This window comes from Salmo salar, chromosome 28 (assembly GCF_965601325.2).
Source record: "Salmo salar chromosome 28, fSalSal1, whole genome shotgun sequence".
Classification (NCBI taxonomy): domain Eukaryota; kingdom Metazoa; phylum Chordata; class Actinopteri; order Salmoniformes; family Salmonidae; genus Salmo; species Salmo salar.
Genome location: NC_138318.1, coordinates 21,862,694 through 21,879,589, shown reverse-complemented (window position 1 = coordinate 21,879,589; position 16,896 = coordinate 21,862,694). Strand labels below are relative to the sequence as shown.

The following is a 16,896-nucleotide window of genomic DNA, read 5'->3' as shown; positions in this document are numbered from 1 at the left end:
ATGATTGCACAAACAGACTTGTACCCCGGCTAGTTGGAACTACTGTTCCCAAAATAATAAGCTCAGTTTTATTTTGTGGGGTGAACATTTTATACCAAGTATATCCAACAGCAAATTGAATTTCTATACCACTCAAACGATCTTACATTTTCAAGATATGCTACACTGCAGACAAAATCAGATAATACAATGTCATAATAGGTATATATTAACCAGATTTACCATTGCTCATATGGCTATGGTAAAGTTGACAGTATAAACGAATGGAAAGTACATATAACATGTTGGGCCTAGGTGTTTTGTTCTACCACATAGGAGTTCTGATGAACATTCCCATCCAGCTGTGAGAATCAGCCATCTGAAACAATAATTGCGTCTATATTAAACACAATCTGAATGTAACATAGCCAGTAGACTGTGGTACACACTTCTTTGTGCCCGATTCAAGTAAACCCTCATCTTATATGCAGTAACAGAAAATCAACCTTTTTTTATTTTCTTCTGCCTATATTTGTCATAAGCAATACTTATGCTTACCTGCATTCTTTTATGAAGAAATCTCAACTGTTGGTTCAGCAACTCTATTTCCTATTAAAATAAAAACATAACTCAGCCGACATGCATTTATATGCGTGATGATACTGTAGTTCCAATATTTTACATGAGTCATTTAGCAGACGCTCTTATTCAGAGCGACTTTCATTAGCGAGTGCAAACATTTTGATACTTTTTTTGTACAATATGATGTATTACTTATGATGTACCTGATAAATCTTCTCATGACGTCTTAATTTAATCTGAGGAAACAGTTCTTCAAGTCTCACTATCTGAAAAAATAAATAATGACAAATCAATGTTTATTCCTCTCTGGATTATGAATATAGAAAGCCCTTAGAAATATTGTCTTACCCTTCTGACAACTCCCTGTAGTCTTGTTCGCATAGTTTTATTGATTACTGTCATGGCAATGGTCCGTGGTTTTGGAATGACTTAGAATCAACAAATACACCACAACATCAATCACGCATTTTAACAAGGGAAACAACATAGATTTATATACTGGATAATATACAGTGAGCTACAAATGTATTGGGACAGTGACACATTTTTTTGTTGTTTTGGCTCTGTACTTCAGCACTTTGGATTTGAAATTATACATGTTAAAGTGCAGAAAATCATCTTAATTTAATTTTCTTCCATATCGGGTGAACCATTTAGAAATTACAGCACTTTTTGTATATAGTCCCCACATTTTAGGGGGACAAATTCACTTACATGTGTATTAAAGTAGTCAAAAGTTTAGTTTGGTCCCATATTCCTAGCATGCAATGATTACATCAAGCTTGTGACTACACACTTGTTGGATGCATTTACTGTTTGTTTTGGTTGTGTTTCAGATTATTTTGTGCGGATAGAAATGAATGGTAAATAATGTATTGTGTCATTTTGCAGTCACTTTTATTGTAAATAAGAATAGAATATGTTTCTAAACACTTCTACATGAATTGTGAATAATGATGAGTGACAAAGTTACAGACGCACAAATATCATAGCACGAAGACCTCTCACCATTACAATAAAAGAGGAGGTTAGCGGGGTGGGGGTATGATATTTGTGCGTCTAACTTTCTCACACATCATTATTCACGATTCATTCAGGATTAACCGTAATAATGGTAGCATCCACATTAATGTATGTAGAAGTGTTTACAAACATATTGTTATTTACAATAAAAGTGACTCCAAAATGACACAATACATTATTTACCATTCATTTCTATTGGGCACAAAATCATCTGAAACACAACTAAAACGAACAGCAAATGCATCTAACGAGTTTGTACATTTTTTACATTTTAGGCAGACGCTCTTATCCAGAGTGACTTACAGTAGTGAATGCATACATTTCATTAATTATTGTTATCCGTACTGGTCCCACGTGGGAATCGACCCCACAACCCTGGTGTTGCAAACACCATGCTCTACCAACTGAGCCACACGGGACCTGTAGCGTCACAAGCTTGATATAATCATTGCATGCTAGGTATATGGGGACCAAATACTAAACTTTTGACTACTTTAATGCATATACACTGAGTGTGCTCTTTCCATGACATAGACTGACACATCGGTGAATCCAGGTGAAAGCTATGATCCCCTTATTGATATCACGTGTTAAATCCACTTCAATCAGTGGAGTTGAATGGGAGCAGACAGATTAAAGAAGAATTTTAAAGCTTTGAGACGATTGAGACATGGATTGTGTATATGTGCCATTCAGAGGGTGAATGGGTAAGGGAAAAGATTTAAGTGCCTTTGAACGGGGTATGGTAATAGGTACCAGGTGCACCGGTTTGTGTCAAGAATGCTAATGTTGCTGGGTTTTTCACACTCAACAGTTTCCCGTGTGTATCAAGAATGGTCCACCACCCAACGGACATTCAGCCAACTTGACACAACTGTGGGAAGCATTGAAATCAACAATGGCCAGCCTGCATGTGGAAAGCTTGACACCTTGTAGTCCTTGCCCTGACGAATTGAGGCTGTTCCGAGGGCAAAAGATGGGGTGCACCTCAATATTAGGAAGGTGTTCTTAATGTTTTGTACACTCAGTGTATAAGTGAATTTGTCCAAATACCTTTGGTACCCTAAAATGGGGGGACTATGTACAAAAACTGCTGTAGTTTCATAGTGTCAAGTGCTGGACTACAGAGCCCCAAAAAATGTCACTGTCCTAATACTTTTGTAGCTCACCATATATCTGTTATTTAAATTATATTTTAATGTGAGGATATAAGTTAAATGTGTACCATGCTGAAAGACTGTTGCCACTTCCAGCACATATGACCTATGAATCAAAATATATTGACATTAATGTTATGCACTGATAGAATTAATTACACTCGAATATTTTGTATTTTTTTACATGAAATATACATTTTAGTAAATTATTGGCTCACAGTAACATACTGAATGTTGCAGTACTTACATATGCTTGCTGTTCACAGGTATAAAGCTGTTGAATGGAATCAGACAGCCCTTGTGGTTTCTTATCTACAAATATGCCATCATTTGGTAAGGGATACATTATAATAGTGTCAGTCAGTATACAGTACAATCTTTTGAGACTGAATTTTAGGAATCAGAACTTTATAAAAATAAATATGGCATACCTTAAATGTCTGTGTCACATTAGCAGAATTCAATCCAAACGAATGTGTTATGATCTTGAAGGAGAGAGCGAGAGCTATTAGCATGGGGGAGAAACCTGACCTGACAATTTGGCCTACTGCTGAACCACTCTGCCTACCTGTTTAACTGTAGTGGCCTCCATACCCTTTGGAATGGTGACCTCTTGCAATGCAATGACTCTGTCATCTGGAATAGGAGGAACACATGTAATTTGTAATGAATTCAGCTTTTTTATGTGTGCAACTGCAATAAATAATCACAGATGGTTTATAATGTGAAGCCTTGATAGGGGGCTTACATTTAATTTCAAGTAGCCTCGCTGGCTATCATTTCTCAGTGGACTGTACGTCAACAAAGATGTCAAAGCCACCTGCTTCCAGCTGGCTGAAGTTGGGCTGGAAGTATATACTACATTTTTATTATACTGAACAAAAACATAAAAGCAACATGTAAAGTGTTGGTTCCATGTTTCATGAGCTAAAATAAAAGATGCACAAAAAACATATTTCTATAAAAAAAAAAATGTTGCACAAATTTGTTTACATCCCTATTAGTGAGCATTTCTCTTTTGCCAAGATAATCCATCCACCTGACAGGTGTGGCATATCAAGAAACTGATTAAACAGCTTGATCATTACACAGGTGCACCTTGTGCTGGGGACAATAAAAGGCCACTATAAAATGTGCAGTTTTGTTAAATAACACAAGGCCACAGATGTATCAAGTTGAGGGAGAGTGCATCTGGCATGCTGACTGTGCAGGAATGTCCAGCAGAGATGTTGCCAGAGAATTTAATGTTAATTTCTCTACCATAAGTCACCTCCAACATATTTTAGAGAATTTGGCAGGAGTCCAAGCGGCCTTACAAGCGCAGACCACGTGTAACCATTGTCTGAGACCAGCCACCTGGACAACTGATGAAACTGTGGGTTTGCACAACCGAATTTCTGCACAAACTGTCAGAAACCGTCACAGGGAAGCAGATGGCAGACAGTGTAGTGTGTATGGCTTGTGTGGGCGAGCAGTTTGCTCAACATTGTTAACAGAGTGCCCCATGGTGTCGGTGGGCTTATAGTATGGGCAGGCATAAGCTACGGACAAAGACAATTGCATTTTATCGATGTCAATTTGAATGCACAGAGCTACTTTGACTAGATCCTTATAGGCCCATTGTCGTGCCATTCACCTCATATTTCAGCATGATAATGCACAGCCCCATGCCACAAGGATCTGTTACACAATTCTTGAAAGCTGAAAATGTCCAAGTTCTTCCATGGCCTGGATACTCACCAGACATGTCACCCATTGAGCTTGTTTGTGATGCTCTGGATCGACATGTACTACAGCGTGTTCCAGTTTCCGCCAACATCCAGAAACTTTGCACGACCATTGATGAGTCGAACAACTTTCCACAGGCCACACTCAACAGCCGGATCAACTCTATGTTAAGGAGATGTGTCATGCTGCATGAGGCAAATGGTGGACGCACCAGATACGGACTGGTTTTCTGATCCACGTTCGTAGCTTTTTTAAAGGTATCTGTGACCAACAGATGTATATCTGTATTCCCAGTCGTGAAATCCATAGATTTGGGCCTAATTTATTTATTTAAATTGACTGATGTCCTTATATAAACTAACTCAGTCAAATCTTTAAAATTGTTGCATGCTGCGTTTATATTTTTGTTAGGTGTAAATATTTGTGGCTGCCGTTTTGATCTTGATAAGGGGGTAGCTAGATTTGTATGTTATTTCAGCTGCAACCCACGACTAGCACGAGCTAAAATGTAACCCAGAGACTGTGTTTATATGGAAACCAGTGTAAACACAGCGTCAGGGAGCAACAATAAATCAAATGTATTTATATAGCCCTTCTTACATCAGCTGATGTCTCAAAGTGCTGTACAGAAACCCAGCCTAAAACCCCAAACAACAAGCAATGCAGGTGTAGAAGCTAAATAAATCAAAAGAAACCTAACGTTTACGCAACTCCAACCCAAAAGGATTAATTGAAAAAAAAAAAATAGACCAACCGTTTTTATCAAGTCTTCTCAGTGCAATCCAAGCTTTTGATAAACTTTGAGAATTATCACGACGAATATTTGTCATTTTATCAACGCAGCGCGGGCCAAATCAAGCTTGAAGGAAGCCCCGTTTTTTTTCTCCTTTATATCAAAGTCTTGCAAGCCGGTGTTATGATAATGATGATTTGTCGCCAGATAGTATGTTTTTGTTTCTAGCGTTATGGCTAGATGGAGTAGGCCTACAGCTTCATCTAGTGGTCGCGTCGGGGACAACCGTTGATGACTGTAGCTTTGAGGCGAAACCTCACCCTAACTCTTTTCCTAACATTAACATAATTCTCCTAACCTACTACGTTAATTCAGCTAACCTGTTATGTAAACAAACCATCTGTCGCGACAAATCGTCTGTCGTTTCCGCAGTGGGTGGGCTCTGAACCTTTGAACTACCACCTCTGAGATGCCAGGAAAATTGCACAAGAACAAAAAAGTCTCGCGATGAAGATATAATAATACAAAAAGAACACAATGGTCGAAATTAGTAACAATTTAGTAGAAAATGTTAACATACATAGAATATTGTTTAACAACATTCAAATAAGCAAAATTGTTAGCCTTAATAGCACAAATAATATTACGTAATTGACAATTATTAACAGCATCAAGATGAATGACTACTAGATATTATGAATCAAATGAAATTGTATTTGTCACATGCGCTGAATACAACAGGTGTAGACCTTAAAGTGAAATGCTTACTTGCAAGCCCTTAACCAACAATGCAGTTTTAAGAAAAATACCCCCAAAATAATAAATAAAGTAACAAATAATTAAAGAGCAGCAGTAAAATAACAATAGCGAGGCTATATACAGGGGGTACAGGTACAGAGTCAATGTGTGGGGGCACCGGTTAGTCGAGGTAAGAGGTAATATTTACATTACCGTTCAAATTTTGGGGTCACTGAGAAATGTCCTTGTTTTTGAAAGAAAAGCACATTTCTTGTCCATTAAAATAACATCAAATTGATCAGAAGCACACTCTTCTAGGCAGAGTTGCAAAGAAAAAGCCATATCTCAGACTGGCCAATAAAAAGAAAATATTAAGATGGGCAAAAGAACAGACACTGGACAGAGGAACTCTGCCTAGAAGGTCAGCATCCAGGAGTCACCTCTTCACTGTTGACGTTTAGACTGTTGTTTGGCGGGTACTATTTAATGAAGCTGCCAGTTGAGGACTTGTGAGGCATCTGTTTCTCAAACTAGACACTCTAATGTACTTGTCCTCTTGCTCAGTTGTGCACCGGGGCCTCCCACTCCTCTTTCTATTCTGGTTAGAGCCAGTTTGCGCTGTTCTGTGAAGGGAGTAGTACACAGCGTTGTACGAGATCTAAAGTGTCTTGGCAATTTCTCGCATGGAATAGCCTTCATTTCGCAGAACAAGAAAAGACTGACAAATTTCAGAAGAAATGCCTGTAATCAAACTCACAAATGCTTACGCTCCAGATACTCAACTAGTCTAAAGAAGGCCAGTTTTATTGCTTCTTTAATCAAAACAACAGTTTTCCGCTGTGCTAACATAATTGCAAAAGGGTTTTCTAACAATCAATTAGCCTTTTAAAATGATAAACTTGGATTAGCTAACACAACGTGCCATTGGAACACAGGAGGGATGGTTGCTGATAAATGGGCCTCTGTACGCATATGTAGATATTCCATAAAAATAAAAACAATCTGCCATTTCCAGCTACAATCGTCATTTACAACATTAACAATGTCTACACTGTATTCCTGATGAATTTGATGTTATTTTAGTGGACAAAAAAAAGTACTTTTCCTTCAAAACAAGGACATTTATAAGTGACCCCAAACTTTTGAACGGTAGTGTACATATGCGTAGAGTTATTAAAGGGACTTATGCATGGTTAATAACAGATAGTTGCAGCAGCGTAAAATGGGGGGGGGGGGGGGGGGGGGGGGGGCAATGCAAGTAGTCTGAGTAGCCATTTGATTAGATGTACAGTAGTCTTATGGCTTGGGGGTAGAAGCTGTTTAGAAGCCTCTTGGACCTAGACTTGGTGCTCCGTGACTGCTTGCCGTGCTGTAGCATAGAGAACAGTCTATGACTAGGGTGGCTGGAGTCTTTGAACATTTTTAGGGCCTTCCTCTGACACCGCCTGGTATAGAGGTCCTGGATGACAGGAAGTTTGGCCCCAGTGATGTACTGGTCCGTACGCACTACCCTCTGTAGTGCCTTGCGGTCGGAGGCCGAGCAGTTGCCATACCAGGCAGTGATGCAACCAGTCAGGATGCTCTCGATGGTGCAGCTGTAGAACCTTTTGAGGATCTGAGGACCCATGACAAATCTTTTGAGTCTCCTGAGGGGGAATAGGTTTGTCGTGCTCTCTTCACGACTGTCTTGGTGTGCTTGGACCATGTTTGTTTGTTGGTGATGTGGACACCAAGGAACTTGAAGCTCTCAGCCTGCTCCACAACAGCCCCGTCGATGAGAATGGGGGCGTGCTTTGTCCTCCTTTTCCTGTAGTCCACAATCATCTCCTTAGTCTTGATCACTTTTAGGGAATTGTTGTTGTCCTGGCACCACACGGCCAGGTCTCTGACCTCCTCCCTATATGCTGTCTCGTTGTTGGTGATCAGGCCTACCACTGTTGTGTCATCAGCAAACTTAATGGTGTTGGAGTTGTGCCTGGCTGTGCAGTCATGAGTGAACTGGTAGTACAGGAGTGGACTGAGCACGCACCCCTGAGGGGCCCCCGTGTTAAAGATCAGCGTGGCGGATGTGCTGTCACCTACCCTTACCACCTGGGGGAGGCCCGTCAGGAAGTCCAGGATCCAGTTCCAGAGGGAGGCGTTTCGTCCCAGGGTCCTTAACTTAGTGATGAGCTTTGAGCGCACTATGGTGTTGAGCGCTGAGCTGTAGCATTCTCGCATAGGTGTTCCTTTTGTCCAGGTGTGAAAGGGCAGTGTGGAGTGCAATAGAGATTGCATCATCTGTGGATCTGTTGGGGCGGTATGCAAATTGGAGTGGGTCTAGGGTTTCTAGGATAATGGTGTTGATGTGAGCCATGACCAGCCTTTCAAAGCACTTCATGGCTACAGACGTGAGTGCTACGGGTCGGTAGTCATTTAGGCAGGTTACCTTAGTGTTCTAGGGCACAGGGACTATGGTGGTCTGCTTGAAACATGTTGGTATTACAGACTCGGACAGGGAAAGGCTGAAAATGTCAGTGAAGACACTTGCCAGTTGGTCAGCGCATGCTCGGAGTACACATCCTGGTAATCCTTCTGGCTCTGCGGCCTTGTGAATGTTGACCTGTTTAAAGGTCTTACTCACATCGGCTGCGGAGAGCGTGATCACACAGTCGTCCGGAACAGCTGGTGCTCTCACGCATGTTTCAGTATTTCTTGCCTCGAAGCGAGCATATAAGTAATTTAGCTCGTCTGGTAGGCTTGTGTCACTGGGCAGCTCTCGACTGTTCTTCCCTTTGTAGTCTGTAATAGTTTGTAAGTCCTGCCACCTCCGATGAGCGTCGGAGCCAGTGTAGTATGATTCGATCTTAGTCCTGTATTGACGCTTTGTCTGTTTGATGGTTCGTCGGAGGGAATAGCAGGATTTCTTAGAGTCCCGCTCCTTGAAAGTGGCAGCTCTACCCTTTAGCTCAGTGAGGATGTTGCCTGTAATCCGTGGCTTCTGGTTGGGGTATGTACGTACAGTCACTGTGGGGACTACATCATCGATGCACTTATTGATGAAGCCAGTGACTGATGTGGTGTACTCCTCAATGCCATCGGAAGAACCCCGAACATATTCCAGTCTGTGCTAGCAAAACAGTCCTGTAGCTTAGCATCTGCTTCATCTGACCACTTTTTTATTCCTGCTTCTTGCTTTAATTTTAGCTTGTAATCAGGAATCAGGAGGATAGAAGTATGGTCAGATTTGCCAAATAGTGGGTGAGGGAGCGCTTTGTATGCATCTATGTGTGTGGAGTAAAGGTGGTCTAGAGGTTTTTTTGACAACTCTATGGTGTCCCCCTCCCAGAGGGCAAAGAACCTCAGCGTGAACCTGGACAACACCCTGCTGTTCTATGCAAACATCCAAGCAGTGACTCTCTCCTGCAGGTTCATGCCCGACAACATCCGTAGAAAATTACCTTTCCTCACACAGGAAGCGGCACAGGTCCTAATCCAGGTACTTGTCATCTCTCATCTGGAAAAGTGCAACTTTGCTGGCTGGGTTCACTGGTTGTGCCATCAAACCCTTGCAACTTACTCAGAACGCTGCAGCCAGCCCGCCCGATGTTGAACCTTCCCAAGTTGTCCCATGTCACCCCGCTTCTCTGCACTTTCCACTGGCTCTCAGTGGAAGCTCGCATCCACTTCAAGACCCTGGTGCTTGCCTATGGAGCAGCAAGGGGAACTGCCCCCTCCCTACCTTCAGGCAGTGGTCGAAAAAGTACCCAATTGTCATACTTGAGTAAAAGTAAAGATACCTCAGAAAATGACAAGTAAAAGTGAGTCACCCATTAAAATACTACTTGAGTAAAAGTATTTGGTTTGAAATATACTTAAGTACCAAAAGTACATGTCATTGCTAAAATATACTTAAGTATCAATAGTAAAAGTATGAATAATAAAAAATTCCTTATATTAAGCAAACCAGACGGCATATTTTTTTTTTTTTTTTTACAGATAGCCAGAGGCACACTCCAACACTCACACTCAGACATAATTTACAAACTAAGCATTTGTGTTTAGTGAGTCTGCCAGATCAGAGGCAGCAGGGATGTTTTCTTGATAAGTGTGTGATTTGGACCATTTTCTGTCCTGCTAAACACTCAATGTATGGAGACAAAGTACATTATTTTCTTTAGGAACGTAGCAAAGTAAATGTTGTCAAAAAATATAAATAGTAAAGTACAGATACCCCAAAACACAACTTAAGTAGTACTTTAAAGTATTTTTACTTGAGTACTTTACACCACTGCCTTCAGGCTATGCTCAAACCCTACACCCCAAGCCACTTCTAGCTCCCGCTCGTCCCAGTCAAAGTTCTTCTCTGTCCTGGCACCCCAATATTGGAATGAGCTTCTCCCGGACGTTAGGACGGCCGAGTCCCTGACCATCTTCCAAAAACGTCTGAAAACCTACCTCTTCACAAAGAATCTTTATTACATCCCACAGCGACAAAAAAATTAAAACAACACTTGCCTTTTCCTACTAACACAAACTTTGCTGATTACTTTGAGAAAAATGTACTTACTACAACTGTGATATGTGGTTGTCTCACCTAGCTATCTTAAGATGAATGTGCTAATAACTAAGTCGTTCTGGATAAGAGCACCTTGCTAAATTACAAAAATGTAAACATTTATAAATCTATATGTCTATGGTGAGAGTAGGCACCTGAGCTGAGCCATAGGACAGATTGCCTTATTGAAACATTCTTGTAACAGTTCTTCTCAAGACACTGTAGATTTTAATTAGGATAGATTTCTTGCATTTTTAAATATCATTATCATCATTACAGAAATGGTAAAGAGTACAGCATGCAGCATTTTATAGGTTATATACAGTACCAGTCAAAAGAATGGACATACCTACTCATTCAAGGGTTTTTCATTATTTTTTTTTATGCCAAGAGTGCAGAAAGCTGTCATCAAGGCAAATGGTGCATACTTTGAAGAATCTCAAATATAAAATATATTTTGATTTGTTTAACACTTTTTTGGTTACTACATGATTCCATATGTGTTATTTCATAGTTTCCATGTCTTCACTATTATTCTACAATGTAGAAAATAGTAAAAATAAAGAAAAACCCTGGAATGAGTGGATGTGTCCAAACTTTTGACTGGTACTGTATCTATATTATATACCGTAATATCCGGACTATTGAGCGCACCTGAATATAAGCCGCACCCACTAAATGTAAAAAAATATATTATTTTGAACATAAATATGCCGCACATGTCTATAAGCAGCAGGTGCCTACCGGTACATTGAAACAAATGAACTTTACACAGGCTTTAACGAAACACGGCTTGTAACAAAAATAAATAGGCTTTAACGAAACACGGCTTGTAACAAAAAATAAATGGGCTTTAACGAAACACGGCTTGTAACAAAAAATAAAAAATTAGCAGTAAGCTTTAGTTGTCTTTTTGCACTGAGTCAATTCCTCACGCTGCTGTTTCCAACGTCTTATCGACTCATTAAGACCAAGCTCCCGTGCAGCAGCTCTATTTCCTTTTCCAACAGCCAGATCAATCGCCTTCAACTTGAAAGCTGCATCATATGCATTTCTCTGTGTCTTTGCCATGATGAGGGTGACAAAATGACTACCGTAATCAGAATGATGGGAAGTTTTAGAGCGCTCGATTTAATCTAAACAGTAAATAAAAAAGTTGTTTGACCTTAACCCGTTCGGCAATTTCATTGGTCTAATGAAAGCTTCATGCCGCCAAAAAACTGAGCACGTCACAGAATGTGTTTTTTTTGGAGAAAAAAAATTGAAAACGGGAAAAATCCATATATTAGCCGCGTCATTGTTTAAGCCGCGAGGTTCAAAGCGTGGGAAAAAAGTTGCGGCATATAGTCCGGAAATTACGGTAGTTGTTTCATGACAGAAAAAGATTGCTGGATTGACATCAGCACTTGTTTCAGTCTTACACTCAAATACATACACTCAAATACATACAAAGCAAGAATTGCAAAGAATGGCTTCATAGAGTTTCTTTGTCATGCTTGAAAGTGCATAGATAACCTTTGGGTACCCAAGAGTAACCAAGGGTAGGGTGGACCTGGTACTGAAGGTACATACATGAAACCCTGAAACACAGGACTTACTCAGCGCAATGATGCCACCTAATGGACATTCTGGATAGTAATTTAAATAGTCTGCTCACCATTATAGCCTATATTATGTGTTTTAAGTGTTTGTGTTGTGGCATAAAGAGTGAAAATAGCTGGTGATTTCCTGATCAAACAGACAAAAATAGGATGAAAATGTATAATCCAACTCTCCTTTTGGCAATAAATAAAACATGCATTATATACTGTAAACATACTGCAACAATCAATATCAATTCAGGTTTGGCATTTACAGCAAAATAGGTCGAGCTTACAACATTCTAAATTGTACATAACTGTAGAGACTGGACTTGATGAGAGTAGTACAGTGCTGATATTCAAGTATAACCAGACAATGCCCTTTCCCCATATCACACATGCATGGAAGGAACATATCTGACTCACACTGCACCATAATTACATCAGTCTAAACATAATGGAGGTAATGGAGTTTTGATAAAGAAATCATAGCAATAATATAGTGCAAAATCATTATTCAAAATCATTATTCATTATAGGGCTGACCCCATTTAGTCGACTGGTCGATTAATTGGCCGATAAGCTGTTGGTCGACCGAGATCTCTTTAATCAAGCAGTAGCAATTATTATAATTTTTTTCATGGTGCACATGACCTGTCTGATTCACGGCTGTAGAGGCCAAGGGTTGGGCACAATCCATCACTCTAAGACGTGATACTGAAATTTTATATGGTTATATTAGGTAAAAATAATGGTGCAACATGAATAAATCAAATATTATTTTAGAACAAATGAGTTTTCTCCCGCATTGGATACGGTCACCGTCCGCGGTTCTGAAATAATCTTCAGTGCGCCATAGAATTGCTGCCTTTCCCTATGTTGCTATGTGCATAATAGCAAAGTTAACCAGCATATTGGGATTGAGAACAATGCGGCGGAGGCAGCAGCAGAGCTGAGGAAACAGGCCTTGCCTTAGCCTAATTGTCTAAGAAAATGGAGGAGCGAGGAAACCACAATTTAATTAGGTCTATAATGAATAGCCTAACTATTAAATGTGCCTGGCTTTATAAATCATCCAAATACATCTACAGAAATAAGACAGATATTGCTTCTGTTGCCTGTTTGAGTGTTTCTTTAATAGCCTACTAATTCCATGAGCACCAAGCCTCATGCAACGGCAAAATGACGGCTAAAGCAATTTCACAGATTTGGCTGTTTTTAATCATTATAATAATGAGTAATGTCGTCATCATCATTAGTAGGCTTAGTATTTTAACCTTGTATAACCACCATTGAGCTGTAGGCCTAAGAGCGTGCCCTGTTTAGTCTTAATACCATAACTTACTTAGGCCTATATTTCATTATATAGGCTACTGTATCAATCAATCATTCATTCCTTCGTTCGTTCATGCCATCAAAGCATGAGACAATCATGCTTTGAAATGCAAACAAGCATTTTAGTTTTACAATTAAATAAAGGAAGCTTTGAATAATTTACCTAAACCGCAATTCACGAATGCACGCAACTGTTCTTAGTCTGATTTAATAAAGGCTTTATATATTCGTTTTTTTCATTAGTACAGACTCTCTGGTACACTTATTTATTTAGTGTTGTTTAGACTGTTCCAAATGGTTATAAAAAAGGATAATATTGTAATCTAACAGCAACTGCTTGGCACACGATTCTCACAACACTTGCGCCTATACCCAAATATTTCTTAATCTCCAGTTGTTTCCACGACTAAGTCAAATGTCTAAGACAGATCTGACTTCCCCTTTCCCTCCTGAGCAACCAGTAAATATTCGGCCGTTTTGAGTTTCTTTTTCCATGTCCCCCGCATCCATTTTGCTAGTTGACATTATGGGTTTGGACTTTGTTATAAGCATTTTATTGATGTGATTATGATAGGCTATAGGTCAGACCCTATTGGTCACATGCATGCGATGCTTACATGTTTCATGTAAAGAGAGCAAGGGTTGACGGAATAGGGAATATTTTTTGTCAACAAATTAGGGATTTCGGTAACAACTTTTCAGAAACAAGTAAGAAACTAAATGGCTGAAATGATGTTGCAGTTTCAGCACGGACAGCGCAAGAAACACTTGTTGTGGTGTGGTGCCTTTTCGCTGCAGTAGGGAGGAGAACGAGACAACGTGCGCTAGTCACACAGGCACTCAATGTCATTTTTTTTAACACAGTGTGACCATCGGGCTCTTTCTTGAGTCATTTTTGTGTGATAATTATCTAATCAAAACAGTGTGCTTAAAGCATCAGACAAGCTCAGTGCATATGTAGTTGATTTTATTCAAACACATAGGGTGTATGTATGTCTTTATATGGAAAAAATAAGTTTAAACATTTTGATTGGTCGAAAGAACAGGAAGACTCGGTCGACCAAGATTTTATTTTTAGTCGGGGACAGACTTAATTTGTCATTATAACAGCAGTCTTGATTACAGTGAGTTCAAAAAGAGGTATAGGCTATTTGGTTTAGGGACCAAGGCACCACATTCATACACCATAATTACATCTTATTCATATAATACCCCACCCTCAGACCCCCAGACTGTCCCCCCAGGCTCTGGGTCTAGGCGGTGAGAGAGAGAGGCTCTGGGTCTAGGGCGGTGAGAGAGAGAGGCTCTGGGTCTAGGCCGGTGAGAGAGAGAGAGTGGTTCTGGTCTGGGGGCGGTGAGAGAGAGCGGGTCTGGTCTTGGGTGGTGAGAGAGAGCGGGTCTGGGGCAGTGAGAGATAGAGACACTGAGCCTAGGGCAGTGAAAGAGAGGGGCTCTGGGTCTAGGGCCGTAAGAGAGAGAGGCTCTGGGTCTAAGAGATGAGAGAGGGGCTCTGGGTCTACGATGGTGAGAGAGAGAGCTTTACCCAGCTGATATTGCTCCTTCATGGGCTCGGGCCCCTGCATCTCTGGGCCCTTCTTCAAAAGATTCCTCCTATCAAACTCTGCTGTGATCTCAGCCAGTGTCCTGCCCTTAGTCTCGGGCAGAGTGAGGCCCACAAACAAAGAGGCCGCCACACAGACGCAACAGAACGGGATGAAGCAGAGCGCATCGAGGTAACTCACTATGAACGGAAAAGCCATGCCTACTATCAAGAGGTTGATCCACATGAGGGACCCAGCCACCATGTAGGCCGCAGGCCGAGCCGTCTGGTCAAAGATCTCAGCAGGCAAGATTCCCGTAACCCCGGCAGGGCCCATACCGAAGCTGAGGATATAGCAGAACACACAGACCATGCTGAGATAGGGCATCCCTGGGACAGAGTAGCCCTGGAGGGTCAGGGCCAGGGTGAAGACCAGCGCCCAGACCGCCATCAGGGCGTATCCGCCACTGAGGAGCATCCTGCGGCCCACACGCTCAATCAGCAGGTTACACACGACGGCAGCAGTGAACTCGCAGGCCCCAGTGCCGATAGAAACATATTGGACCTTCTCCATAGGGATCCCTGCTGCTAGGAAGATGTACGAGGCATAGAAGTAGATGGAGTCATTACCACACAGCATCATGGCGCTGCTAGCAGCCATCACAGTGCGTAGCTGGGGGTGGAGGGAGCGGTTGGAGAACAGGTCCCAGGGAGTCTGACTCTTGGCCGTGGCCCCACCGGCATCAGCCTGCTCCTGCAGCATCTCCTCCATCTCCAGGCTGAAGTCAGCCCCACCGCGGAACCTACCCAGAGCCCGGGCGCATGCCTCCTTGTTCCCCCGGTCCATGAGCAGGTAGCGGGGGCTCTCAGGGAACCAGGGCAGGGTGAGCAGCTGGAGGAGGCCTGGGAGGGCGTTGCTGGCCAGGAGGTAGGGCCAGAGGGGCTCGGTACCCAACAGCTCCGTTAGACCCACCACCTGGCCCACGAAGATCCCGAAAGCAGTGAACACGGCCGAGGAGAAGGCCACAGCGCCACGCAGGTGTTTGGGGGCGCTCTCTCCGAAATACATGGGCTGGACGTTCATGCTCACCCCAGCGTTGACCCCCACTAGCAGGCGGGCGAGAACAATCATCTCAACTGACCTCGCCGCCCTGCTGGTAAGGGCGAGGACTGCACCGAGGAACAAGAAAGAGTTATTGAGAAGTAGTGAGTTCTTTCTACCACAGCGGACAGCCATGGGTCCTGCCAGAAGAGCCCCGGTCAGGCCACCCAGGGAGAAGGCAGACACGATCACGGTCCACAGCAGGGTCACCTGGGAGGTGTCCAGGCCGGTTCCCCAGCGCTCCCAGTATGTGTCATTGATGAACCTCTGGATGTGGTTGGTGGGGGCGTTGATGATGGAGAGGTTGTAGCCATACTGGAAGGTGCCACCGATGGCAGCGGAGCACACCGTCAGGGTGAGGGTTCTGGAATTGCCTGCAGGCCTATCTGACTCTGTTTCTGTGCCATCATCCGCTCTAACATTCATTTGCAAGATTTGAGACTGTGTTGATTCTAATAATACTTTATTCCTTAAGAGGACAGATGCATCCGACTCAGAGCTTACTCTACACTGGTTTGACAGCAGCTGTGTTTTTTAGACACATAGTAAATAAAGTAATGTATGTGCCAGAATGGCCTATATGGTAGGCCAATATTTCACCTGTTTCTGTAGCGTGAGGGATCTTGTCTTGATAGCTACTGGACAGGACGCTAAATTCTATGCCCAAACGTAACCCAACCGTCGGAAAAATAAGAATTAGGGAGGGAGTCTTACCATATTGATGGAACAGATTCACAACTGTTGCACATAACTACATGTATATTGAAAGAACGCGTGTTTCTAATTCGGGATGACGCTAGCTACCGGTGTCCCCTTGAAGTTGAAGGATATAGCAAATACGGGTACCTCGATGAATCGGAAA

At 42.0% G+C, this 16,896-nt stretch overlaps 2 protein-coding genes across 3 annotated transcripts; both read right to left on the bottom strand.

Annotated features, from left to right (window-relative positions):
* Positions 1 to 83: 83 nt before the first annotated feature.
* On the bottom strand, positions 84 to 16,847 carry LOC123731428 (uncharacterized). 2 transcript variants are annotated; one of them, XM_045710048.2, is made up of 9 exons: positions 5,224 to 5,482; positions 3,310 to 3,377; positions 3,173 to 3,226; positions 2,989 to 3,053; positions 2,810 to 2,847; positions 910 to 989; positions 765 to 827; positions 538 to 588; positions 84 to 358 (listed from the first exon to the last, which is right to left on the bottom strand). In XM_045710048.2, the coding sequence occupies exons 1-9, from the start codon at positions 5,297 to 5,299 to the stop codon at positions 305 to 307; spliced, it is 549 nt and encodes a 182-aa protein (XP_045566004.1). In that variant the 5' UTR covers positions 5,300 to 5,482; the 3' UTR covers positions 84 to 304. The 2 variants fall into 2 exon arrangements, 1 of the variants encoding a protein (XP_045566004.1); XR_006762530.2 differs by lacking the exon at positions 5,224 to 5,482 and adding an exon at positions 16,749 to 16,847 and having other exon boundaries at positions 224 to 358.
* LOC106589647 (solute carrier family 2, facilitated glucose transporter member 11) lies at positions 14,409 to 16,743 on the bottom strand. The gene has a single exon (XM_045710046.2). It carries the CDS (start codon positions 16,458 to 16,460, stop codon positions 14,646 to 14,648), a length of 1,815 nt encoding a protein of 604 aa, XP_045566002.2. The 5' UTR covers positions 16,461 to 16,743; the 3' UTR covers positions 14,409 to 14,645.
* Positions 16,848 to 16,896: the final 49 nt, after the last annotated feature.